Here is a 25,784-nt window from a genome sequence, read left to right on the forward strand (position 1 = left end):
GGCTTTAGTCTTAAGTGGATTTGATAAAGGGGAAGAACTCAGTTTTCCGAGAGTAAAGAAAAACTTCCCAATGAATGATGAGTGTTAAGTGACACCCCTGCAGATGTAGTTTTTAATCTCAGTCGTAACAACATCAAGGACTTGTCAGTTCCGGGGGAGTGTGCCAGCTCATTACCTAGGCCCGTTCTCTGCCCCCACACCGCCTCAACGCAGTGTACCCACACAGCGCCTTCATCTAGGACAGAATGTTTACAGTAATACCTGTCCAAGACTGGTCCTTGCTTCCTTGTGCTGTTCGGAAGGAAACAAACAAAAACAAGAAAGCCACGTAACTGAACCCTGCGCAGCCAGTTGTCCAGTGTTCCCAGGTGTGTCAGTGCAGCTGCCGCAGACCCGGCCCGACACCTCCACACCGAGAGCAAGGAGGCCGCGGACAGGTCAGGGCATCCAGGGCATCTGCACTGGAGAGGAAAGAGAAACCAAACACATGGCGGGCCACAGGTAGATTCTGGCACATTTTTGGATGAGATTAAAAACGTCACGATGTGCACAGGAAATAGGCAGAGGAAGCATCTGGTCTACTCTTGGGGAGGAGCTCCCTGTGGTAAGGACCCAGAAGCTAGGGGGCTTCAAGGAAGGTGTTGGTTCGGAAGATAGAGGAGACGATCTTGCCGGTGGCGTTGATAGTGCCTTCGCTGTCCGAGCTGGACTCCGAGTCGCTGCTCCCAGAGTAGGCGCCCAGGCCCGGGAGGATGCCGATACAGACCGCAGCGGAGGGGCAGTGGATGGAGGGACCACTCAGGGATGTGCTTCCGAGGGACACGCAGGACGGGGCTTCTGCAAGGAAGAAGGGAGGACTTTTACTCCATCGCCCTCTCCAGAGGTGATGGTCTACTCCGTGTGTGCCTGGCGCTGTGCTGGGCACTCTGCCATGGTGGCTCGAACAGCCTGGGCAGGCAACTCTACTGCCACCCTCAGTTCCTCTCTGACCATGGAGGAAATGGAAGCCACTCAGAGAACATTTTAAGACCATGCAAACTGTCACCAAGTAGGCTGAAACTCTTTTGCCCCAGGACACCCATAGTTACACTATCACCTTAGTGACAGAAAGCCTCAATCTGGAAAATGCAGGACCTGCTTGACCAGGCGGTGGCGCAGTGGCGCAGTGGATAGAGCGTCGGACTGGGAGGCAGAGGACCCGGGTTCGTGACCCCGAGGTCGCCAGTTTGAGCGTGGGCTCGTCTGGTTTAAGCAAAGCTCACCAGCTTGACCCAGGGTCTCTGGCTCGAGCAGGGGGTTACTCGGTCTGCTGAAGGCCCGCAGTCAAGGCACATATGAGAAAGCAGTCAATGAACAACTAAGGTGTCGCAACAAGAAAAACTGATGATTGATGCTTCTCAGCTCTCTCCGTTCCTGTCTATCCCTCTCTCTGACTCTCTCTCTGTCCCTGTAAAAACAAAACAAAACAAAAAAAAAATGCAGGACCTTGAAGGTTAAGGGAAGAGTTAAGAATTCCACCCGTTCTTCCAATTGTTTCCAGCCTCATTTAACCACTACAGCAACCTGACACGCAAGGATTATCACTTTACTGATGAGGGAGATCAAAGGACCTGCTAAGGATAAAGGCCACTTAAGAGCAAAAATGACCAAATCTGAATAAAAAAATCATGTACTACAATGATTCCTTAGCTCTCACTGCAGAGTAAGTTGGGGTTCAAACGTCATTGCCTCAGACTGATGAGCATATTATCTTCAAGGGTTTTGCCTTAACAACCCCCTAACTAACAGCTCATGGAAACGTGACAAGGATACACGGTTCCAAGTTTATAAAATCAGGATGAAGCAAGAAATACACTGAGAAGCTAAAAGAGATCTCAAATGGCCAGGATGAGAGTTCAGCAGCTCAGTATGTTTGCTTGTCTTACTGGAAGTCCTAATAGGGGAGAAAACATTTAAGACAGGTAATGGCCTGACCAGGCGGTGGCGCAGTGGATAGAGTGTCGGACTGGGATGCAGAGGACCCAGGTTCGAGACCCTGAGGTCGCTGGCTTGAGCACAGGCTCATCTGGTTTGAGCAAAAGCTCACCAGCTTGAACCCGGGGTCGCTGGCTTGAGCAAGGGGTTACTCCGTCTGCTGTGGCCCCACGGTCAGGGCACATATGAGAAAGCAATCAATGAACAACTAGGGTGTCACAACGAAAAACTAATGATTGATGCTTCTCATCTCTCCGTTCCTGTCAGTCTGTCCCTATCTATCCCTCTCTCTGTTAAAAAAAAAAAAAAAAAAAAAAAAGACAGGTAATGTTAAAACATGGAGATATAGAAAAGAGAAACGCGAGCTAACGAGGACTACAGAGATGGCGGTAACAGGCTGGCTGCAAGACAGCAGAGGCAAATATCTGTGACAAGTATCACATAAGCTCATTTCTTTAAGATATAGAGTTCTTCCAAAACTAACCAAGTAACAACTGAATGGGGAAATGGAGAGAAGACATGAACAGTCACAGAAAGAGAAACAGGTGAATTTCAAACACAAGAGAATAAACATATAAGGAGAAAAGGTATGGGGAACAGGCATCTTTATATCATGTTGCTGGGAGAGGGGGATAGGGCAATTCAATGTCTTTCAGAACTAAGTGGTGTTCATAGGAGAACATTCACTGCGGCACTCTTGAAAGCAGCAAGACTGCAGACAATGGAAGTGTCTATCAGCAGAGGACCAGTGGGTTAACGGATGACTACTCAGCCACTAAGAGTAAAGCATCTCTGTGTTTAATGGTATCGAATGGTCTATAAAATGCTTGCTAATCGAAGAGGCGAGTGTGTGTATGAGTTATAATTTGGGGGTGTGTGCCCATGTTATGCATGACAATGTCTGAAAAGAATACAGGAAAAACTGGTGACTGTGGCTGCTGGGGGAGAGAAACAGTGCTTAGGGAACAGGGGAGACAACTTCATACTCCACACCGCTTTGTCCCTTTAGAATGTTCTATTATGTGCATATACTACCTATTCAGACAAGTTTTTAAAAAGGCAAATGAAAAAAAATCCAAAGAGCATCGGGGCCATTTAAATTAGGGGGAGATAGTCTACATGTCTCTATAACTGCAAGGGCACCCCTGTAGTACAGCCAGGAAGGATAAGGAAGACCAGACAGTCCAAAAGACGACAGGGAGTGCTTAGCGACACTGTCCTGTAACCGAAAGTCTCCAGAGGGCAAGGGCTCATTCTTTATTGTACCACCCCCTGGGCATACAGCACAGGGCCTGGCAACTATCACAAGACCTGAGAGTTCAGGAAAGTATGTTAAAGATATTTTACAGAGTTTCTTCTCAAATTTATTTTTGGCGGGTATGTGTGTGTGAAAATTTGGGACACAACGTCACATTGTATCCACTCAATATTTGACCATTCACTGTATTCTGAAGTCATGTACACAATGATATTTTCAGTATTCTATCAGAAAATGCTGTTTCAGAAGAGTGGTATCTTACAAGGTTATGAGTCAGTTACTTAGTAAACTAATGTATGTGAAGCTGTTCAGTGAGACGTGACTGTCTCGGAGAAGGGCCACGCTCAGAGCACCTGTGGAAGACGAGAGCCGGCCTAAGGGAGGACGGAAGTCAGCCACAGAAGTGCAGCCAAAAACTGAGACTTCTGTGCCGTCAGCAGAGTTGAAGCCAAAAGACCAAATCGCCCTGTACCTAGGAGGTTTCAAGAAAGAAAAGACTGTGACTGACAAATTTCATTCCAAAAGCAGTTAACTGTCCAAAGAGAACAAAACGGTGCCCTCTGATCTCACCCATCTGAAGTTTCCGGCCAACTTCTGCATTTGCAGGCCCACACTGACATACCAATTAACACTGAAAATTACTAACGGAGATTGTTCCCGGGATTCAGATGGAGGCGTGACTTGAGAGTAGATGGGGTCAACTTATGCATTCACTGGCTCTGCTCAGAGCTTAAGTCCGGAGCCTCCAGGGGAAGAAGCCTGACTCTCCACTGAGGTTCCAGAGCTACTTCTGGGGAAGCAAGAGGGCAACTCCTTCTCCTGCTGAGGACAAGACCCTGAAACAACATGCAACAGATACTCATTTTGTGTGGCCTTAGCTCCTAGCAAAAGGGGGCATTTCTTGCCCAGCTTCTGCTGGAAGAATGTAAGAAGGGGAGGAATAGGAGATTTAGAACACCAAATAAGAAGGCTCTGAAACACATGTTTGCCTCAGTGTCAAGACCCCACACAAGTTTTCCGTTCCACTAATTCATGCAAATAGTTCTACCATGGAAGAAGCACCAGACACAGAGCTACTAATTAACTAGCTGAAACATGTTTAAGATTTCTATCAAGTTTCAGATTCCTGTGTGTATACAAACACACAGTATTCACCTTTCCTATTTCAGCAGCCACAGTGTAGCAATTTCTCCTTCTTGATCTGGCCCCCAGGATACACTCACCTTCACTTAAAACTGTGCCACTTAACAGTGTCAGATTTGATCACATAAAAGCAACCACCAAAGAAAGTGTACTCCTGGAAGCTACCAAAACTAGGCTCAGTCCAATCCAAGCATCAGCAGGATGCAAGCCAGGTGAAGTCAAGAAACTTGACATTTGGGGAACACCGAGAAAAATTCTTTGTGGGAAGAGATGATATGACCAGGGCTCTGGCTTTGTAAGCACTCCTAGGGAGCACAATTGTCATTGATCAGTCACGGGTTTCTAACAGTACTTTGCAGGGCAGCTGACATACTCTTGGGTATAAATCCTACCTGGTATAAAACAGTTTGGTAAATTAAGTTTAGGTAGGTTTGGTTAGAGAGAAATACTTTCGTTCATAGGTGCAACATGTTCCAGCCCTTTGCTTGGCCCTGTGTATGATGAATAAAGAATGAAATGAACGCTGCTACCCACCTTGATTCTTGTCATCTGGGTCAGGGTCCGATTTCAGTCTTTTGACACTGTTGCCACTCTCTGAGCTGTAACAAAAAACAGTGATGTGAGCAAGGTCCAATCTTGAAGCTCAAAGCTTTGGGAATCAGGAGCTCCAACAAGCTTTTACATGGATGGATCTTAGGCAGCTTCAAGGAACTGGAATAGCCTGAAATGAGAAGTCTTCATTTCAGTCTCTTCTGGTTATATTGTTGTGAAGACAACTTACAACCCTGACCAAGGCGAATGGTATACAGCACTGTCTCTCCAACCCGAACTTCAGATTCTCTGCTGTCCTTATTACTGATCTTGGTTAGAACCCTAGATGGGTTTCAAGAATATCTGAACATGTTCATAAATGACAAAAATTTAGCTGTTAAACATAAAAGAAAACAGCTTTAGTGACAAGCTAGAGATTCTGAAAGACGTCCACAAGATGTTCACTACAGCACGTCTGCACAACGTCCTTCAACGAGGAAGGGAATGATCCCAGAAGGCAGGCCCCAATCGCCGAAGGAAGGGCTGGTGAAGGAGAAAGCCCCAAACACTGGCGACTACAAATAGAAACCTAAACAAATGTTGTCTGTATAAAAAATTTAACATCTAATTTGTGGTGTAAAACATGACCATAATAAAGTCCTAAGCAGCAGTAGCGTGTAAGAAAGAAAGAAGGTGACTGTAGTTAAAATGCCTAAGGCCAGTGTATAATTTTGTAGAGAAGTAAGATAGCTATTTACTTTATGTTTTGCTAAGTGTGCATGGTCATTTGCAAAGTTAGCCATCAAAAGAACAGAAATAGAATACATACATCCAAACTCACAGAAACAAAATGAATAAGGCACTTTTAATCTTAATTTTTTTAAAAGCATTCATACAAAAATATTGTTTAAAGATAAATATTGAGTAAAAACTGTATCAAAAGTCCTAACAAGTCCAAACCTACCAGTATACAGAGATCAACAAACTAAATTCTAAACCAGTTACTTATGACACACACCTAAAAACTTCACGATTTTACACAGTTCTACCAAACTTTCACAAACCAGAGCCATCTTATACAAACTCCTCCGGAGAACAGAAAAAAAAGGAACGCTCCCTAAATCACTCTATGACGCTAGTTTTAACCTTCATGTCAAAATCAGATAAAACCAGGAGAAAAAAATACAGGCCAGTCTTACTCAAGAACATAGATTCAACAACTGATACAAAATATTATAAACTGGCAAATATTAACTCCACTGGCAAATAAAATAAAGCCAGTGGAGTTAAGAAAAATAACGATGCATCACTGCCACCCTGGGTTTCTCCCAGGAATGCAACATAAGAAAAACAAATTTAATTTCCCACTATAACAAAGGAAAAAAATTACTTTATCAATTCAAAAGCAGAAATAAAATTTAACAGTTCATGGCTACAAAATAAAAACCCTCTTATCAAACTAAGAATAGAATTTCCTTCACTTGCTAAAGGATATCTAAAAAAACTAAAATGATAAGTACTATTCTTAGTGGTGAAAAAATAAAAAAAACATTACATTTAAAATTAGAGCTAAAAAAAGACTGCACAGAGCTATTTTCTACCTAGCATTTTCCTGGTAGTTCTAGCCAGTGAGGTAGAATCAGAGAAAGGACTTAAAAGATAAAAGGTCGGGGATGAAACTCTCATGATTCACACTCAGTTACTCTCCACATAGAAATTTCAAAAGAATCCACTGAAATTATCAAAGTTAGTAAGAGTTACTACAGAGTTATTAACCTTAATAAATGGCCAATGTAAATACTCCATCAACTTCATGTTTATACACCAACAAACAAGAAAAATGAAATACTTAAAATAAGTTGAACAAAATGTAAAAAAAAAAAAAAAAAAAGCACAACTCTTTTGAAAAATAACTATACGATTTTTAAAATGGCATTAAAGGAAACCAATGAATGTAGATACATGCCATGGATAGGAAAAATCAAATCCATAAAGATCTGTTCTTTTCATTAATCTATCAAGCAATTTAATAACATTCCAATAAAAGTCCCTATAGACATTTTTAAAGAACTTGGACTAAATCTAAAATTTATGTGGAAGAACAAAGTGGCCAAGAACAGACATGACAGCGCCGAGAAGAATGTAAGCGGACTGGCCATACCATGTATCAGGATTACACAGAATGGTACTGGTCCAACAGATCCAAGGACGGAACAGAACCCGCAAACAAACCCATGTATCAATATGTATGGGAACTTGTTATGAGACAGATGACATCAATCGCTGGGGGAAAGGGCAGAAATATTTAGTAGATGCTGCTAGAAAACCTGCTTTTCGTTTGAAGAAAATAATTGAAATGGGATTTCTACCTCATGCCCTTCACAAAAATCAGTTACAGATAGATTAAAGACTGATGGGAAAGAGAAACTCGGAAACTTTTAGAAGAAAAAACTATCTTATGACCTCAGGGTAGGAAGACTTTCTTGAATAAAATATAAAATGTTCTAACCATAAAAAATATACGTTGGTCTATCTGACCACCTATCTTCACACAGTACAAACTTGTCGTTATGGAATAAGTCAGTCTGGGGACGGGATGTACAGCACGGTGACTACGGGCTGATACGTTAGAATTCCTGCCCCAGGAGACCAGTGCACCTCCTCGCTACACAAAACAACAGAGCACATAGTATCAAAACCTAAAGGGCTTATATGCATGTCACCCAGTAAGTCAATACAAGGCCCCTCTTGGAAAGGGCTAAGAACTGTAAGGGAGACAGTCATAACACACACTCCGCTAGCAGCAAGTCACTGTTGAGGTAGCTACTTGCCCACCTAGAGAGCCCTTTCTTGGCGCAGTCCAGAAAAACCGACCCAGGTCCAAATCCCAAGACACGGAGTCAAACATGAGAGCGTGGGTGAAAACCTGAAGGGAGTACCTCATGGCTCCGGTAACTGGAGCCTTTGCAGGCTGCTGATCCTCCCCCCTCTGCTGCGACACCATGACGACATTCGTACATGTCAACAGTGTTCCTAGGAGCATCTGCAGCCGATGCATGGCATGCCAAACCACGAGACTGCATCAACACACTCCCTCCGAAACACGCGGATTCACAATACACCGTGATCTTCCTGACGGACTGCACTTCCAGGCTTCACCACACTTTGCCCGTGGTATGGGGGTCAGACTGAACTGACCAGATTTAATCACTTCGGCGCCCTTTAGGATTTGCAAAGAGGAGCAAACATAAAGAACTTACCAGAATCTCGAGCCAGTGCTGCCACCCCAACATCGATCAAGCAGAGTCCAGCCAGGATCGTGACTGTCACAGCTGCCATGTTCTTACAGGTCACAATGTCTTTGCAGCAGCTGCCCCCTCTCCTGTCTGCCCTTCAAAGCCCTGGCCATCCTCACTAAACGTTGCCTTCCCTAACTTCTCCAACAGGGGCCACACTCCCCCTCCAGGCAGTTAAGTGTTTCCTCCTCCCTGCTCTTGTTACACCCTATCCACATCCTTTCACAGAATTTGTGACCTCCTTTTGCCTAGAAACATAAATGCTCAAACACTGGACCCCACCTCTCCTATTATTGTGTGACTTGGGTCAAGTTTCTCAACCTCTCAAATTCTCGTCTCCCCATGTGCTAACAGTAATTTGTACTTCACAGACTTGTTGAGAGGCATAAATAAGAGCATGCTTGAAAGGCATTTAACCACTCCATGCCTGCACACAGCAGGGGCCCAATGAGGGGCAGCTCTCACTACACTGAATGAACAGTCGGAGAGACCAGGGTCACAGACCACAGACAGACCAAATCGGGAAAGGGAGAGCAGGGTAAGGCGACCAGGGCACTTCCCGAGACTTGCGCTTAGGTCACCTTTGGCTCTGGCTGTCACTACAAGCAGCGCTTCGGAGTACAGGGACAGAGGGAGATTTAGGCTCTGCAGCTGCGTGCTGACCTCTTATGCTTCACAGCTCCTGCCAACAGCTTTGCCTGGGAGAACTTGTTCTTGGTTTCTATGGGTTTCACAGCCACTTTCTTTTCCACTTCCTTCTTGCTTTCTGAAGAAACTCCAACCTTGCTGCGATTACTGTGAGTTACAGGTTAAGGGTCAAAGCAAAAAGAAGAGCTTTGGCAGGACGACAGACCGAGGGGAGGGACACAAATAAATAAAAGCTTGTCTGCTCTGCCAGGTAATGTTTACCCTACTGATAAAACAGGGCCCGGCCCTCTTCAGTCCGCCAGTCAAATCCAGCTGATTAAAGAGAAACGAAGGTGAACACAGAGGTGGCAAGTCAAGCACAACATGACCTAGACAAGCAATTTTCCCCCCCTGATTCTCTACGAACATCTGAGTACAGCCAGAAAACCTGCTATTACCAAAGACACAGTCGTTCTCCTGCTTGCTGGGAAAACAGAGATCTTAAGGAATATAAATGCAACCCCAAACTAAGGCTTCCCAGAAAATGTTGCCCCCACCCCCTGAAGGATAAAATCAAATGTTGCAGGCTGTCCTATGACTGACTATTAATGGCATTCACCTGAGATATGACGAAGACTAACTCCCACTCTGCTGGTGCAAGGCAACATCAAAATCACTTAAGGTTCATTAAAAAGCAGTCTTGTCCATCACTGTCACCACACCCACTCCAATCACAAGCCTACCGAACCAGGACTTCCAAAAAGCCCAGGAACCAGTTTTAAACATCTCTAAGTGATTTTAATGAGAAATCCCTGTGTATCTACAACACAACACAACACCCCAAAAAGTTGTTTTTAAAGCAAAATCAATTCACTTGTAACATCACTTTTTTCATGCTCGATACCAATCTTTGGCTTTCAAGGTCTGTCAGTTTCTTTTGTTCTCGCCACCAGCCTCCTCCTCTCCACCTTCCCTTTCTCTCTCACCACCTATTACTATTATGCAAGAGATGGTGAGCATTCCAACAGGGTGCAATTCCCTATTTAAGATGCAGTAGTGCCCTACTGGAACAATAGTGACATCTAGTGCCCAAGGAATCTGAGAAGCATGTCTTAGCCACCCAAGAGGTGGGACTGGGAGTGGGGCTATGATCTAAGCTACTTAGTTACGTGTCTTTCAACAATGGAGCCCTGGCCCAGCTGCTCCGATGGCTGGAGCATCGGCTCAAAGCACAGAGGCTGTTGTGGGTCCTCAGTCAGCGCACATACAGGAATGGATCAATGTTCCTCTCTCTCTCTTGCTCTCTCCCTTCCTCTCTGGCTAAAATCAATAAATAAAAATAATCTTTTTTTAAAGTGGAGAAAACTGGGTACCAGAAAAAAGGAAAGTAATTCTGATCACTCTTCAGGCACGATCTCTGTTCTCATGAATACCAGTCACCCTAAACATTTGCAATATTCAGTAAGATTACGCATAATGCTGAGCACTACTTTGAGTTTCATCAATTTAATGTTTTAAGGTCATCATGAAAGCAGATAGTATGTTAATACTAAATGTCCACTGTTTTTAAGAATTAAAATGAAAGAAACAAGATTTTTCTCTTTCTAGTACAGAATCCCAAAACCATGAGCATGCTGGGATTTTTACCTGCAACTTCATTAAGGGATAGAAACTCAAAGAAAATTCCTAATATTAAATATTGAAAAATTAAAACAAATTGGAATGATTAATACAACAAAAGTACACACGTATTTATAATACCTGGACACAGACAAAAACCAACACTTAATGTCTTATTCTTTTAAAATGACGAAAAGTATCCTACCTTTTCTTTTGGGAGAGGAAGAGAAGATGGAAGACAAGGTGGTAATATTATTTTCCATCCACATCCAAAGCATAAGTGATTTTTTTCCCTTAAGTCCCTCTCCCTGAAATGCTTTATATACACAAACACACCTCAAAACTCTTAAGGAATGAATGAAAAGGCATTTTTTAAAATGACAGTTTCTAACACATATAACATGGCTGAATACTGGTTAACCTGAAGGAAACAAGGCTGCTGTTGTTTACAGGGCACAAGCCACCCTTCTTGTATTCATAAGTATCACATTATAAAACATATCACATTATAACAACTAAAGCCAGGAATCAGCTCCTGGTTTAGAGCTTCCATAAACAAATGTCTAATAATTCCTATCTCAACATGTCCCTGGCTACAGGCACCCTTGGGATTAGTGTATTATACACAAGTGAGTTGGAAGGCTTGCTTTTTTTCAGTTTTTCTAAACAGTCAGAACTTCCCAAGTGTCCAATAAAAGCCAATACCCCTGGGGCTCTTCACTGTGCTGTAATGTTACCAGAACAGGAAACCTTAGGCTTCACTGCTGCCCTGGTTCATTCTGTGTGTGTGTGTGTGTGTGTGTGTGTGTTAGAGACAGAGAGAAAGAGAGAGAGGGACAGATAGGGACGGACAGACAGACAGGAAGGGAGAGGGATGAGACACATCAATTCTTCGTTGCGGCACCTTAGCTGTTCATTGGTTTCTTTCTCATATGTGCCTCGAGGGGGGGGGCTACAGCAGACCGAGTGACCCCTTGCTCAAGCCAGCAACCTTGGGTTCAAGCTGGTGAGCCTTCCTCAAACCAGATGAGCTGGCACTTAAGCCGGCAACCTCGGGGTTTCGAATATGGGTCCTCGGCATCCTGGTCTGACACTCTATCCATTGCACCACTGCCTGGTCAGGCCATTCTTCCCTTCGAATTGGAAACTGAAGGGCCTCTCACACTCAGTTCATACCAACACTGCTCTCCAGAGTGCTGCTTTGGGAGGCACTCTCTCTTATTTGCTAGCCTACCAAAGTAAGCACATAAAACAAGACAACTCAAGTGTAATTAATGTAGTTCCTTAAAGGAAAAAGCCTGGCGCCTGAAACAATGCAATACATACATCTGCCCATCTCTGCAAACAGCAATGCATGTTACTCTGAGGTCAGCAGGGGGAGCTTCAGAAGACTCCGTCTCAATCCTACAGCTGGGACTGAGGTGCACCTTTCCACCAAGTCCTGTCTTACTATTACACCGGAACGCCACTAGAACTGGGAGCGGAAGCCAGGTCTTCTGCTACCAGTTAAGGTCAGGTTTTGTGACACCAAGCTACCACCTTATTTCAATGCCCATCATCTTGATTTAAACCAAACCCCTAGAATCTTTGTACTTTCTCCATATAACTCTTTAATGGAACCTACTGCATACTCCCTGCAACAAAAAAACCCCACCTTACACATATATACAGTTTCATATCAATCTTGGAAGTGGATCCTGATCAATCACACTAGTAAAGATATTCAAAATATAAGCTTGAAATATTCAAATAAGACCGAAGACTCACAGGAAGAAAAAATCTATTAACCCCTCCTATGAGTTGTTCATCACTTTATCCCTATATGTGCTGAGAAACTACTACGTGCCAGGCACTGGAAATCAGGGGTGACCACGTCCTTGTTCTTGTAGGGCTTACTCTACATTCCAACAGTGAACAGACAGACACAAAGACTTCCAAGACAGTGACAGAACTATAAAAAATGACCTTACAGACAGAAAAGGGAGGGAGTACAATTTCAAGTGGGGTGCTCAGGGAGTCTCTCCAAGGAAGGGAGATGTGAACTGAGACCTGAGAGCCATGCAGTGCAGCCCTGTGAAACCGAAGGGCAGAGCACTCCTGGCCAAGGAAACAGCAACACAAAGGCCCTGGGAGGGAACCACAAAGCTCGGTGAGAGGGGAACATAAAGAAGGCCGGCAGGCTGCAGTACAGCAAACACCAGGAAGAGGGAGCCCAAGATGCAATGGGGAGGTGGGCTGGCCTAAATAATGCAGAGCCCTGTAGAGCCCCGCAAAGAATGAGGACTTAAGTCTAAATGCAACAGGAAGCCACTAATGTTTCAAACAGGAAAGTGACATGATCCATGTATGTTTTCAAAAGTTCTCTTTGACTGTATCTGGAGAAGGGATTTTTGGGGACGAGAATAGAAGCAGAGACTAATCAGCCGGCCACAGCAGTTCAGACAAGAGTCTATAATGATGTAATGACAGCAGACAGCAAGAACTACACGGATTTGGAGTACATTTGGGAGATAATTTTCGACATAGGCACCTGGAGGTATAGGGGTACCATTACTGAGATTGGGAAGACCAGAGAAAGAAGGGATTTGGTGGGGAGGGTACTGTGATGAGTGTGGGGATCGTGAGGTATGGAATTGATAATTTTGTGCCTATTAGGACAATCAAATGGATGTTAAAAAGGCAATACTGAACCAAAGCAAAGCCATCTTTGTTGCTTTCTCTACCCCTCTATGGGGACAGACCAGGCTTTACCTATAGGGAATGTTACTAAGGACACAGGAGGGTTGCTGAACTGTTCCTTTTAAAACTCAGAAGCCTATTTCTCTCCTTAATGAGGTTTATTGCATACCCATCTGTTCCAGGGTCTAATCCCGCAAAGCAAAAGTACCCTGGTACTACTAGGATTTAGGCCTTCAGTTAATCCTAAGGCTCTGGACTTTTGATTGCAACAGATTCTTACATGCAACATAACTGAATAAATCATGGCATGGTAGTTATTCAGTCATAAAAATATCACCATGAAAGGGAACTTCGAGATCACCAGGGTGAAGACCTTCATTCTATTTATAAAGAAACAAAACCCGTAGCTGTTGACGGGAAAACTGACACCGTACAGCCTTCTCTCAAAGTACAAAGGATATTCTGTATTCCTTCAGTTCTTTCAGTTCTTCGTCTCTTCGTTGCTTTTCTATTAATTCCTGCTGCCGAGAAACCTCATCAAGGAAGTTGGTCTCATCTTCATCTAAGCCTCTTACCATGTTTTCTGAGGAAATAATTAAAGAAGGAACACTTAGCAGACTAAAGGGAAAATACAGTCAAATAAGATTTTTCTTTTGCCTTTTTTTTTAAATAAACGGCAGATCCTTCAGGGGATTAGAAGAAAGAATTTGTAAACACCATGGCTTTTTAAATAGATAACATGGCATAAAATCAAGGCATTTCTCCCATTACAAGATATTAGCACAGAATTAAAATGAGTATCTTGAGTCCTAAACAAAAATGTTCAATGTGATCTAGAAGGTAAAAGTTTATTTCTTTCCCAGCAAACAAGCATTTAGAGACTAGATCATCAAGCAGTGCCCTGGCTAGAAAGAAAAAGTGTTCCACAGGCAAACGTGCACCAGAGAGACCGTGCAGAGACCCCTGTGCCCGTGCTTCCCAGAGCTTACTGAATCTGAACTGCTCCTCGTACTCCTGCTGCTTCCTGTCTTTCTGCTCCTGCAGCCTTTCATACAGAGAGCGCGGGTCGTACGCCTCCTCCGGACACTCTGAAAGGAAGAGGAAGGCGGAGAGGAAGAGGGGGGAGGGAGAGAAGACACACACTTTACAACACTTTCGTATTATTTTGGAATCACAGAGGATTTTTTTTTAATATATATATATTTTTAATTTTAGTGGGGTGACATTGATAAATCAGGGTACATATGTTCAGAGAAAACATCTCCAGGTTATTTTGACATTTGCTTATGCTGCATTCCCCTCACCCAAAGTCCAATTGTCTTCCATCACCTTCTAACTGGTTTTCTTTGTGCCCCTCCCAAAGGATTTTAAAGTTTAAGCCAAGTCCCTGCATGATTTGGGGGCAAGGGTAACACACAATTAGTACAGTCCATAGCTTCCCTTTGGACCTCAGAGCCAACTGTCAATGTCAACAGGGCCTATGGCCGGAGACAGTTAACTGGAGGAGGGGCCCGCCCAGACCGGGCACAGCAGCAGCAGCCTCGGGTGTTCAGGTCCTGGGTAGGCTGTCTAGATGGCACAGGCTATCAGAATCTCCCGGAAGACAGTGCAGTGGAGCGAAAGGGGCAAGGGCACGAGGACCCTGGCCCTGCCCCTCGCTCTGGAGGCCTAGCACAGGCTCCTGCCCTCTCTGAGCCTCCGCTTCTCTACTCTAGTGAGGACACTAAAATCTACTGTGCAGGGTTGTTGTGAGGATTAAGATCAATGTGTCGGATGCCAAACTGTAAGCCCATATACCTTCTGGGTCTTCGGGTTTTCGGACTTTCTCCCATTCTTCTTGTCTCCTTTTGCGCCGCTCGTCTAGTTCTGCCTCGGTCACAAACCTCTTTTTGATAACAAGGCTCCCGTCATCCCCTCCATCCATGATGGAACAACCAGTCTATGAAAAACAGAGTATTTCAAGTGAGAACTGCGATTAAAATTCTAAAGAGAAACAACGGACTACCTCAAAAGCAGTTTAATTTAGAGGTCATTAATAAAGGCACACAAATACATTTTCCCTAAAGTATGAAGTAGTTTTATTAACACTATGTTCTCTACAAAGTCAGCGAGAGGACCTGGAACAATTCTTATTACATGCTATTTCATAATAAATCTTTTTTTTTCTTTTTGTGGCAGAGTCAGAGAGTCAGAGAGAGGGTCAGATAGGAACGGACAGACAGGAAGGGAGAGAAAAGAAACATCAAATCTTCATTGCGCTCCTTAGTTGTTCATTGATTGATTCCTCATATGTGCCTTGATTGGGTGGCTACAGCAAACCTAGTGACCCCTTGCTCGAGCCAGCGACCTTGGGTCCAAGCTGGTGAGCCTTGCTCAAACCAGATGAGCCTGTGCTCAAGCTGGCAACCTCGGGGTCTCGAACGTGGGTCCTCCACATCCCAGTCCGACGCTCTATCCACTGCACCACCACCTGGTCAGGCCATAATAAATCTTACATTGCAAGTATTTCTCTGTGCCTCTAACCTAGACAGAATGGCCTCCTGGGTGCCCTTTCCCCCAGCTCGCATCCTCCTTTACTTCTGTAACATCTGACGTTGTTCCTTCCTGAAGTTTCTGTTTCAGGGACACTACACTACCTTGATTCACCTGTTCTTGTTTCCAAACAGAACTGGAATGGAGAAACTCAGGTATTTAGGGAGCCTTAGAGATCAAGTCTGGTCTACACAGCAGGAAAGTGACATGCCTAGAGGCCACAAACCATTAAGTGGAGGAAGGGAGACCGGAAGAACCCACATCTCCCAACTTCAGATTCCCTGTATCTGCATTACACTCACTGACTCCTTCGTCGCTTTCCCAACCTTCCTCTCTGGAAATTCCGGGCCTGTGCCATTCCAGATTCTACCTTCATTCCTGTTTGCTCACACCCATGACGACCTCCACCAAGTTATACACATATTGACGCAGAAGACTCCCAAGTCCCAATCTCCGTACTTCTACTCAGAAAGGCGGGAGGAAGGAAACAAAGACAGGAGTGTGCATTACTCCTTTTAAAAAATTTTTTTCTACTTTTCTTCGCTAATGTCTTTCCTTTTGAAGAATGTTATGTGCGATTCACAGAATTACATGCTAACAAGGAGGCACATATTCTGCTCTTAATGGCAAATCAATTCAATGTCCATTTAAAGATGACACCTGATAATCAAAAAAGTCTCTACTGGTAACACAAAAATAAAGTAGTAGCCGTTTACTGAGCACTACATGTACTGAATACTGTTTATGTAATTCCCTCATTTACACTCACACCGCCCTATGAGAAATAGCTCCCTTTACAGAGGAAGAAATTGAGGCCCAGAGAAGTCAGGTCACTGTCTAAGGCAGGGGTTGGGAAGCTTTTTGGCTGAGAGAGCCATGAACGCCACATATTTTAAAATGCAATTCCATGAGAGCCATACAACAACTCGTGTACATTACGCATTATCCAATAAAAATTTGGTGTTGTCCCGGAGGGCAGCTGTGATTGGCTCTAGCCACCCGCAACCATGAACATGAGCGGTAGGAAATGAATGGATTGTAATACATGAGAATGTTTTATATTTTTAACGTTTTTTTTTATTATTAAAGATTTGTCTGCGAGCCAGATGCAGCCATCAAAAGAGCCACATCTGGCTCTCAAGCCATAGGTTCCCGACCCCTGGTCTAAGGTGATAAAGGTGGTGAATGGTAGTGCTGAGCGAGAATCAAATCCAGGCCTGCCATCAAAAACATTCATACCCATTTCACCACACCCCTCCCCAGAAACTAGGGATCCTGACTGAAAAGGACATGTTAATTTCAGCTCTTTTTACATCAAATTCCAGTGCTGAGAATGTTCTTACAACATTTTTGGTTAATAAAGATGAAAAAAGGAAGCCAAGAAAATAAACCCAAACATTCTAAACAAAAGAATAGTCTCAACCGAAATCCCACTGATGCTAAAGTTTACTTCAGTGTAACAATCAAGAATTCTGAAATGTACAAGAATGAAAAGCAAATCAACTGACAGAAGCTGTTGCTCCCACAACCTGGACCCTTCTGATTTTGCATTACTCAGTGTCTCCGCCCAGAAGCCCATTACACAAACAAAACTGTTCAGTCTCTGTGAGCACGCCCAACATTCCTCAAATTTCTGCAGAATGACCTCTTGTGAATCAGAAGCCAGCATTTTCTTAAATGTCCCTGGCAGAGTCAATGTCAACTCTGATGGATGGGAGACACACTGGACCCTCAATTTCCCCCCTCTTATTCTGTTAGCTGTAGCTCTCCTTTCTCACCCTATATGAGTGGCAGGCTGGCTTCTTCCCCTCACCCTTATTTCCTGGTAAATAACTCAGAACGGGATGGGTCCTTACTGCCCACCTAATCTGATTCTCTATCTGGTATCTTGAGACTTTCGTCCAACCCATTTTTAAAAACTTCAGATGGACCACCACACTCCCTCTTGAGCAGATCTGACTGACAGTATCATTCTTCCTTAAGCTGAACTGAAATCTGTCTCCCCATGAGTTCTACACAACGGTTAGATCCACTAGGACTAAACAGAAGGAGCCACATCCCTTTTTCAACATGACAATACTTTAGTTGTTTGAAGACAACTCTCATGTTCTTGCTATTTGGTCACTTTTCTAGGCCAAACATCCCTAGTTCCTCTAATCTTATTAGTGGAGAAAAGCAATAGTGTCTCAAAGCAGACTGCATGTAATTTAAACCTTGGGAATGAATACTAGAATCTGGTAATGCCGCTGGCATCTCTTCACTGTCCCTATTCACTTTAAATCAGTGGTCCCCAACCCCCGGGCTGCGGACCGGTACCGGTCTGCAGAGAAAGAATAAATATTATTTCTGTTTTATTTATATTTAAGTCTGAACGGTGTTTTATTTTTAAAAATGACCAGATTCCCTCTGTTACATCTGTCTAAGACTCACTCTTGACGCTTGAATCGGTCACGTGATACATTTATCCGTCCCACCCTAAAGGCTGGTCCATGAAAATACTTTCTGACATTAAACCGGTCCGTGGCACAAAAAAGGCTGGGGACCACTGCTTCAAATAATGAAAATAATATATATTAATACTGAAAAAAAATCTCCCAATAGGCCAAAATAAAACCTAATACCTTACATGGTTTCTTCTAAACAAGAATTCAGAGAATCTTTAAATTTATTTTTATAACTCAAAATGAAGAAAGAAAAATCATTTATTTTCATGGCCTGTTGAGTTTTTGGGAAGAGAAGAACTGACCTTCATTTAATTTTAACAGAGATTCCTGAAACTCAGGGACAGAGCCTTTAGAATACTTATAAACAAGAGTTTGAAATTCCAAAACGCTAGAGCAGTAATTTTCAACCAGTGTGCCACAAGACTTTTTAAAACATGCAATACCTGACCCAAAGAGTCAAGGGCATTGACCTATTTTCCTTTTATTTTTTTGGTATTTTTCTGAAGTTGGAAATGGGGAGGCAGTCAGACAGACTCCTGCATGCACCCAACCGGGATCCACCCGGCACACCCACCAGGTATCATTTGGTGGTTCTAGTGTACGGTTTATTAGTAGTGCAATTAAACAAACTCAGCATTGTGCTAAATAAATAAATAAACTCTCTGACCAGCAATGTGGCAAATCTATGTTGTGCATAAAGGAAATAAACCTGAAGAGTTAGTACTCTGTGAAACGGCTGACACCATGAACTACCAATGTGGACAACACTGGTAACGGGCAGTAACAAACAGCAGGAATACGCATCGCTCCAGTTTACCTGCTGAAACCCTGAAAATACACCTACACTCCTTTTTCCTCTCTTATATGCTACCAGTCATCAAGTTCTGGTGTTTCTACCTCCCAGTGACCTATTTTTACTCCACTCTCTCCTTTCTTGTCCTTCCCTCCTTTTCTTTTTTCAAAAGAAGAGTCCTTTCCTTTCTAACATCTTCTCAGGGCCTCCTCGCGCCTGGACTACACTAGCCTGACCAGCACATCGAGTGTCGGACTGGGACACAGAGGACCCAGGTTCGAAATCCTGAAGTCGTCGGCTTGAGCGCAGGGTCACTGGCTTGACTATAGGACCATAAACAAGACCCCATGGTAGCTGGCTTGAGCAAGGGGTCACTTGGTCTGCTGTAACCCCCGGTCAAGGCACATATGAGGAAGCAATCAATGAACAACTAAAGAGCCGCAATGAAGAATTGATGCTTCTCACCTCTTCCCCTTCCTGTCTGCCTCTATCTACCCTTTCTGTCCCTCTCACAAAAAACAACAAAACCATTCTATATATTAGTCTGTTTCCACTCTAGCCCCTAACAGCCATCTACAATAGCACTTTATCCATTTGTTTTATCATTTATGACTGTTCCAACAGCTCTTTGTATCCACAGTGGTAATTAACACAGCACCTGGCATATGTTAAGTATGGAAGAATTTAAGCAGGGAAGTATGATCTCATATGACTATTTCTAGGTATTGTCTGATGTAAGTTAAAGAGAATGGTAGATATTAAATAAGTATTGCTGAGGCTTCTATGTCCCATGGGAAATTCAATTCAAACACCGTATCATTTGTAAAGCAGGAAACACAGGACCAAAAATTAAATCCCTTTATTACATAATGGATGTCTTCATCAAGAATAACTTACTACTCTCCTTTAATTTCAACAGACTAAAAAAGGCTCTCTTACACTGATTAGTATTTCCCACAAAAGGCATTTTCTTTGAAGAGTCCAATATTCATTTAATGTTTATTCTGCAATGGGGAGGTGGAAATGACAGGAAAAAAAATTATAGTGTTTATTTCCAATTCCTACTACCTCACTAAATTTTCATAAGTTTGTATTTTTCTCCTTTGTTTGCTAGAATAATTAAAAACAAAACAAACAAAATTCCAGGGGGCCTGGGAATCTAACTATAAAGATTTACATGGGAGTATTTATTTTGTCCTTACTGTATTTAATTTGAAAAAGAGTGTTGTCAGCTTTCCTTTACTCACATAACTTTTTCCTTCAAGGTGAGCTGAATTAAATTATCAAACTAAACATTACAATGTTTTTTCAAGAATTATTTAAGTTAAAAAAAATTATTTAAGTTCTTCAAACAGTGAAGTCATGGAAAACCAAAACCACACCAAAATCACTTGGTTCAGACTTAAAAGTTTCAAAATGATACAAATAAAGACCATGGTTTTCTCAGGGTGATAGGCACACAACACAATCCACAGTTCAATTGCTATCAAAATGTTTACCTGAAACCTATATACTCTTATTGATCAATGTCACCCTAGTCAACTTAATTTCTTAAAAAAAAAAAAAGAACATAGGTTTCACATTTGCTTGACAGCCAAAAAAACAAAGTTCTTATATTTCAAGCCAAATAGCTGTAATACACTACTCCACTGTGTTTGGACTGGAGACTGCGGTATTTAATTTCCAGGTTGATGGGACAAAATGAGCTCAGTCTTACACAGCATGCCATGCCATGCAAGTTTTAAGATACAGAATTTAGATTGCTGTCCCAAAATAATTGCTATCACTGAACTGAAAAATTATTTCACTTAGCTAGTGCTATGATACAGTCAATGAGATGGGTTTCCTATGGAATTAAACTTTGCGATGGCAGACTGCTTGCTGGTCACAGCACTGACCACCATAGGCTAATTTGAACATTAGACTGCCAGTGTCAAAATACACCTGGGGGACTCTGTCAGGGTGTTTGTTCTAAGGCTTTTCTCTTTGGGTAGCAAAAGCCATAGGCCAATATGTTTTCCTTTTGTCAGTTAATATATAGTAGTTAAGCACTGCTCTTCCTACATTTTTACCCTGATGTTCAAGTCACATGGAATTTCAAAATGCAGGGCAGCAACTAAGGAATTTTCCATCTGGCAAACTCAACTATATTCTAAAAAAAGATGGCTTTCTGGCCAGAAGGCTCTTCTACCAGCTCAGGAGTTTTGATCACACCAATGTCCCCTATATTAGAAAACTTCTGAGAATGACAACTACTAACAGAGAACGCTCTGCTAGCACTTATTACTAGACAAAGTAATCCCTGACCTTCCAACAACAAGGCTTATTTAACGTACCTCAGAACCAAAGAAAACTAAAAGAATCTAAAAATAAGGGTACAAGATAGCAATTTAATTCATATTTAAAATGTTTATTATGAAGAATTGATAGTTACCGTTTGTCTAGTCATATAAAAAACAAATGCAGACTGACCAGGTGGTGGTGCAGTGGATAGAGCATCGGACTGGGATGAGGAGGACCCAGGTTCGAGACTCTGAGGTCACCAGCTTGAGAGCGGACTCATCTAGTTTGAGCACAGGGTCACCAGCCTGGACCCAAGGTTGCTGGCTTGAGCAAGGGGTCACTCGATCTGCTGTAGCCCCATGGTCAAGGCACATATGAGAAAGCAATCAATGAGCAACTAAAGTGCCACAACAAAAAACTGATAATTGATGCTTCTCATCTCTCCGTTCCTGTCTGTCTGTCCCTATCTATCCCTCTCTCTGTAAAAAAAAACACAAAAAAAACTCCAAATGCAATAGTTATTTTTTAAGATAAAAATGTCATACAAAGTTATTTTTTTAAAAAACCTACATATGCACTTTATCTTCCCATAACACAAGAACTGAGTCTCATGATATGTGCATTTACCTTGAATTCATCTATATGCATAAGAAAAAAGAGAGCTTAAAATATTGGTTCCCTTAACTGATTTTCAGTTCCTCGTTCATGTGTGCCCTTTGAGTATAAACACTTCCCTCACTATGTATGATTCTAATATTAGTCGTCTCTGCTACCCAGTGTGGCTCCTAAATGCAAACCAACAGCTTCATCTGGGGCTCACAGGAACAAAAACAGCGTCTGTTCCAGGCTGGAGGAAAACCTGGCCACGTTAGAACTCTGCTGCGCTGGTCTACCTACATCTGACAGAGCGCTGCCTTAGAAGATTTCAGGGTAGCTCATTATTTTGCCGTCTGGGCTGGCTTTGGAACTGAACCCACACTTAATCATACCTCTGCCCAGGCTTTATATAACTAGTAAGATAAAACTTTTTAAAAATAAATAAATGACTTTGCATCATACAACCATAGATAAGGTTAACTAACACTGTTGTATTTCTTTTCTTTCATTTTTAGAGGGGAGGGGAAAGAGGAGGGGGGGTAGGAGAAGAAGCATCAACTCCCATATGTGCCTTGCCCAGGCAAGCCCAGGGTTTCGAACCAGCAACCTCAGCGTTCCAGGTCGACGCTTTGTCCACTGCACCACCACAGGCCAGGCTAACTCAGTTGTATTTTTCAAGTAAATCTTCACCAGGGACCTGCTATGTTCAAGACAAAGTGCTAGGCACTAACCTGGAGCTCTACTATTTAACAAGTGGAAGCTTCATCAGTAAGAGATAAAGATGGCACACGAGCAATTTAGAAAAACAGAGTAAGATTAAGTGCTGCAACGCGGAGTAGAAGCTAAGGAGCTCAGAAAAGGACGACTGGCAACACGCACCAGGGAAGCTTCATTTTGATAGTAGTTGTGACACTGCACTGAAAGGTGGCAGAAGTTTTAGGCATACAAGGAAAAATCTTGACCTCAAGAGTGCCTGAAATCACAAATTTCACATTTCAAAATCAAAATGAGAGGAAGAGGCCCTGGCCGGTGGGAGAAGTCACAGGTTCGACCCCTGCAGGGCACGGACAGGAAGCCGTCAATGAGTACACAACTGAATGGAACCACCAAATGAGAGGGGTTGGTGCATTTCTTCCCTTCCTCTCTGTCTTGCCCCGCTTCCTCTCTCTCTCTCAAATCAATGGAAAAATTTTTTAAAAAAGGAGAAAGAAAGGAAGGTGCTTTCATTTCCAGAAATAGTGGGTGAGGGTACTGAGACCAATACTGTACTTCTACAATCAAAAAATAAATAATAGTAATAATAATAAAGTAACTGAGAGAAAATTTAAAATAATTCTTAAACAAAAAACCCAACAAGATAGTAAGGAATATGGCTGAAACCCAAGGAATCATAAAAACCAGAAACAAACCCCAATATTCAAAGTTGTTTCCATCCTGAGGGTTTCCTGGACCTTAAAGCTGTTTTTTTTTTTGTATTTTTCAGAAGCTGGAAACTGGGAGAGACAGTCAGACAGACTCCCGCATGCGCTCGACCGGGATCCACCGGCACGCCCCTGGGCGATGCTCTGCCCACCAGGGGGCGATGCTCTGCCCCTCCGGGGCGTCGCTTTGCACGACCAGAGCCACTCTAGCGCCTGGGGCAGAGGCCAAGGAGCCATCCCCAGCGCCATCTTTGCTCCAATGGAGTCTTGGCTGCGGGAGGGGAAGAGAGAGACAGAGAGGAAGGAGGGGGAGGGGGTGGAGAAGCAGATGGGCGCTTCTCCCATGTGCTCTGGCCGGGAATCGAACCCGGGTCCCCCGCACACCAGGCCAACACTCTACCGCTGAGCCAACCGGCCAAGGCCCTTAAAGCTGTTTTTTGGAACCTGTGTGAAACAACAGCAACAAAAGGCCACACAGGGATGATAACCATCTCTCTCCATCTGAATCTGGTACTCCAGAGAAATATACCCTCCAGGTACAGACGAACGGGGAAGAAAAACAGCAGGAATAATGAAGGACAGTGGCTTTAAAACAGACAGGTTATAAAACAACTGTGCTTATCCTGTTTAAAGAAACAAAAACCAACCCTCAAAATTAACAGCAGAAAATACGTTAAGAAGCTGGAAAACGTGAAGTACATTTGAAAAGAACCAAATTGAACTTCATGAACTAAAAATGCAGTAACTGAATTGAAAATTTCAATGGATGAGTTCAATAACACATTAAAAATAGGTTAGGATTGATGAAGAAATTATCCAGTATATATATAAAGAGAGGTAGAGGTCAGAGTAAAAAGATCTGTTAAATCAATAAAAAAGGAGGAAGAAATCAACAGCAGAGGCAATCAATGGATAGAAGATGGCCAAGAATTTTTACAAAACTAATGAAAGACACTAACCCACAAATTCAAGAAGTCTAACAGACACCAAACAAATCTAACAAAAACCCATCATTGGCTATGTCCTAGTGAAAATGCAGAAAACCAAAGCTAAAGACCAAACAATCTTTAAAACATCCTACAGTAAAGAGCGAAACAGATCATATTTAGGGATGAAGTAGGTTCAAAAGGTGACCCATAGTGAGCACACTGAACCCTGCACTTAAATTACTTGTCTACTAGATACAGTGGTTTTCCATTTCTGAAGCCAGCAGCTTGACTCGAACCAAACATCAAGATTCTTAGAAGGTGAAAGGAAAGACTGTTAACCAGATAGACGGCCTTGAGATAATTCTTCCTTTCTTAGAACCACAAAGAAGTTGCCACCTGGGGTAAAAGGCGCCAAGACTTCAGCTAAGAAAGATAATTGGGCAGCCTCTGCTTTCAGACCCATACAAATTATTAACAGTTCATCTCAAACTCTATTTGAAAGACTATAAAAGCTGGGGTTTGTTTTTTTTTTTTCATCTCAGCTCAAGTCTGGTATCAAAAAGGAGCCTACACACAGATTCCTTTCAAAGATGTCAGAAGCAATCCCTCCAAACCATTTTATAGGGTCCCTCTTAACACTTCAACAAACCGAACAGCTGAAGAATCAACAGATCTTACCTCATAGCTGCTACCCATGAGGTCATTGGGAATCCTGACCACCAGGCCGACACCTGGCTTCCTGGGTCCCACTCCAGACCTACTCAGTCAGACTATCCGGGGATGGGGTCCGAGAATCTGCATTTTAAAAGGGCCGCAGAAGATCTTGTTTTCTACTAGTTTAAGAAGCACTGCTAAGTCCGAACAGGTATCCTCCTTTACCCCGGTGCGGACTGACATTCACACGGGCCACCAACTCTCAAACAAGGTGCTTCAGCTCTCGGTCTTGGTTTCCTAAGTGTTCTATAAAACGCTCATGCTACAGCAACTGGTACATGGTACAGAGTATAATGCGCTTCCCTTCTTACATTTATTTACGTGCTGTGATGCAACCATTTCCAACCAGCACCCGACATCTGAGCAGCCTGGAGCCGTTCCAAGCCCGCTCCTCTCCTGTACTCTGGGGGGGGGGGGGGGGGGCACCTAGCAGAAATGGAGCAGGGAAGCCGGCAAGAAGCCTCAAATCCCCATTCCGCTTGAAAGGGTCAAGTAACCTCCCCCACTCGGCCTGGAGGCCATCCCGCGGGCCCACCGGCCCCCCTCAGGCTGGGCCCTGCAAGCCTCTGGTTGTGCCGACTCAGCCCCCTGGGCGAGTGCACAGACTGAGAGGTCTGGCCCTAAACCTCAAGTCAGACGCAACCCCCCATCTTCTCAGCGAAGAGCTGGAGCCCAGGTCTCGCCGCCTGGCCAGGGCCCAGGCCGCACTCACCTACCGACGCGCGGGAGGCGGGACACCCTCTCCTCGGTCGGGCCCGCCCCGAACCGCCACGGCAAACGCCGCTTGCTCTCTAGGGAAAAAGAAAGATAGAAACAAATGAAAAAGAAAACAGTCTTTGCTTTTGTACTCCTTTTGACCCTTCGGGGCTTCCTGTTCCTCGCCGCCACAACAAAGGTCCGCCCCGTTTCCGGCGGCGTAACCCAATCCGCACTTCTCTTCCTT

The 25,784-nt window shown here is 43.4% G+C and overlaps 1 protein-coding gene across 5 annotated transcripts; it reads right to left on the reverse strand.

Annotated features, from left to right (window-relative positions):
* Positions 1–78: 78 nt before the first annotated feature.
* PSME3IP1 (proteasome activator subunit 3 interacting protein 1) lies at positions 79–25,764 on the reverse strand. Of its 5 annotated transcripts, XR_010727132.1 has the most exons (9): positions 25,554–25,764; positions 24,806–24,922; positions 14,926–15,067; positions 14,118–14,216; positions 13,589–13,711; positions 8,866–8,998; positions 4,910–4,974; positions 3,879–4,068; positions 699–837 (listed from the first exon to the last, which is right to left on the reverse strand). XR_010727132.1 is itself a non-coding variant. In XM_066243622.1 (8 exons), the coding sequence occupies exons 2-8, from the start codon at positions 24,821–24,823 to the stop codon at positions 620–622; spliced, it is 798 nt and encodes a 265-aa protein (XP_066099719.1). In that variant the 5' UTR covers positions 24,824–24,922; positions 25,558–25,761; the 3' UTR covers positions 79–619. The 5 variants fall into 5 exon arrangements, 4 of the variants coding, with proteins under 4 accessions (XP_066099719.1, XP_066099718.1, XP_066099721.1 ...); XM_066243622.1 differs by lacking the exon at positions 3,879–4,068 and having other exon boundaries at positions 79–837; positions 25,558–25,761; XM_066243621.1 differs by lacking the exon at positions 3,879–4,068 and having other exon boundaries at positions 79–837; positions 25,554–25,761.
* Positions 25,765–25,784: the final 20 nt, after the last annotated feature.

Source organism: Saccopteryx bilineata, chromosome 9, assembly GCF_036850765.1.
Source record: "Saccopteryx bilineata isolate mSacBil1 chromosome 9, mSacBil1_pri_phased_curated, whole genome shotgun sequence".
Taxonomy (NCBI): Eukaryota; Metazoa; Chordata; class Mammalia; order Chiroptera; family Emballonuridae; genus Saccopteryx; species Saccopteryx bilineata.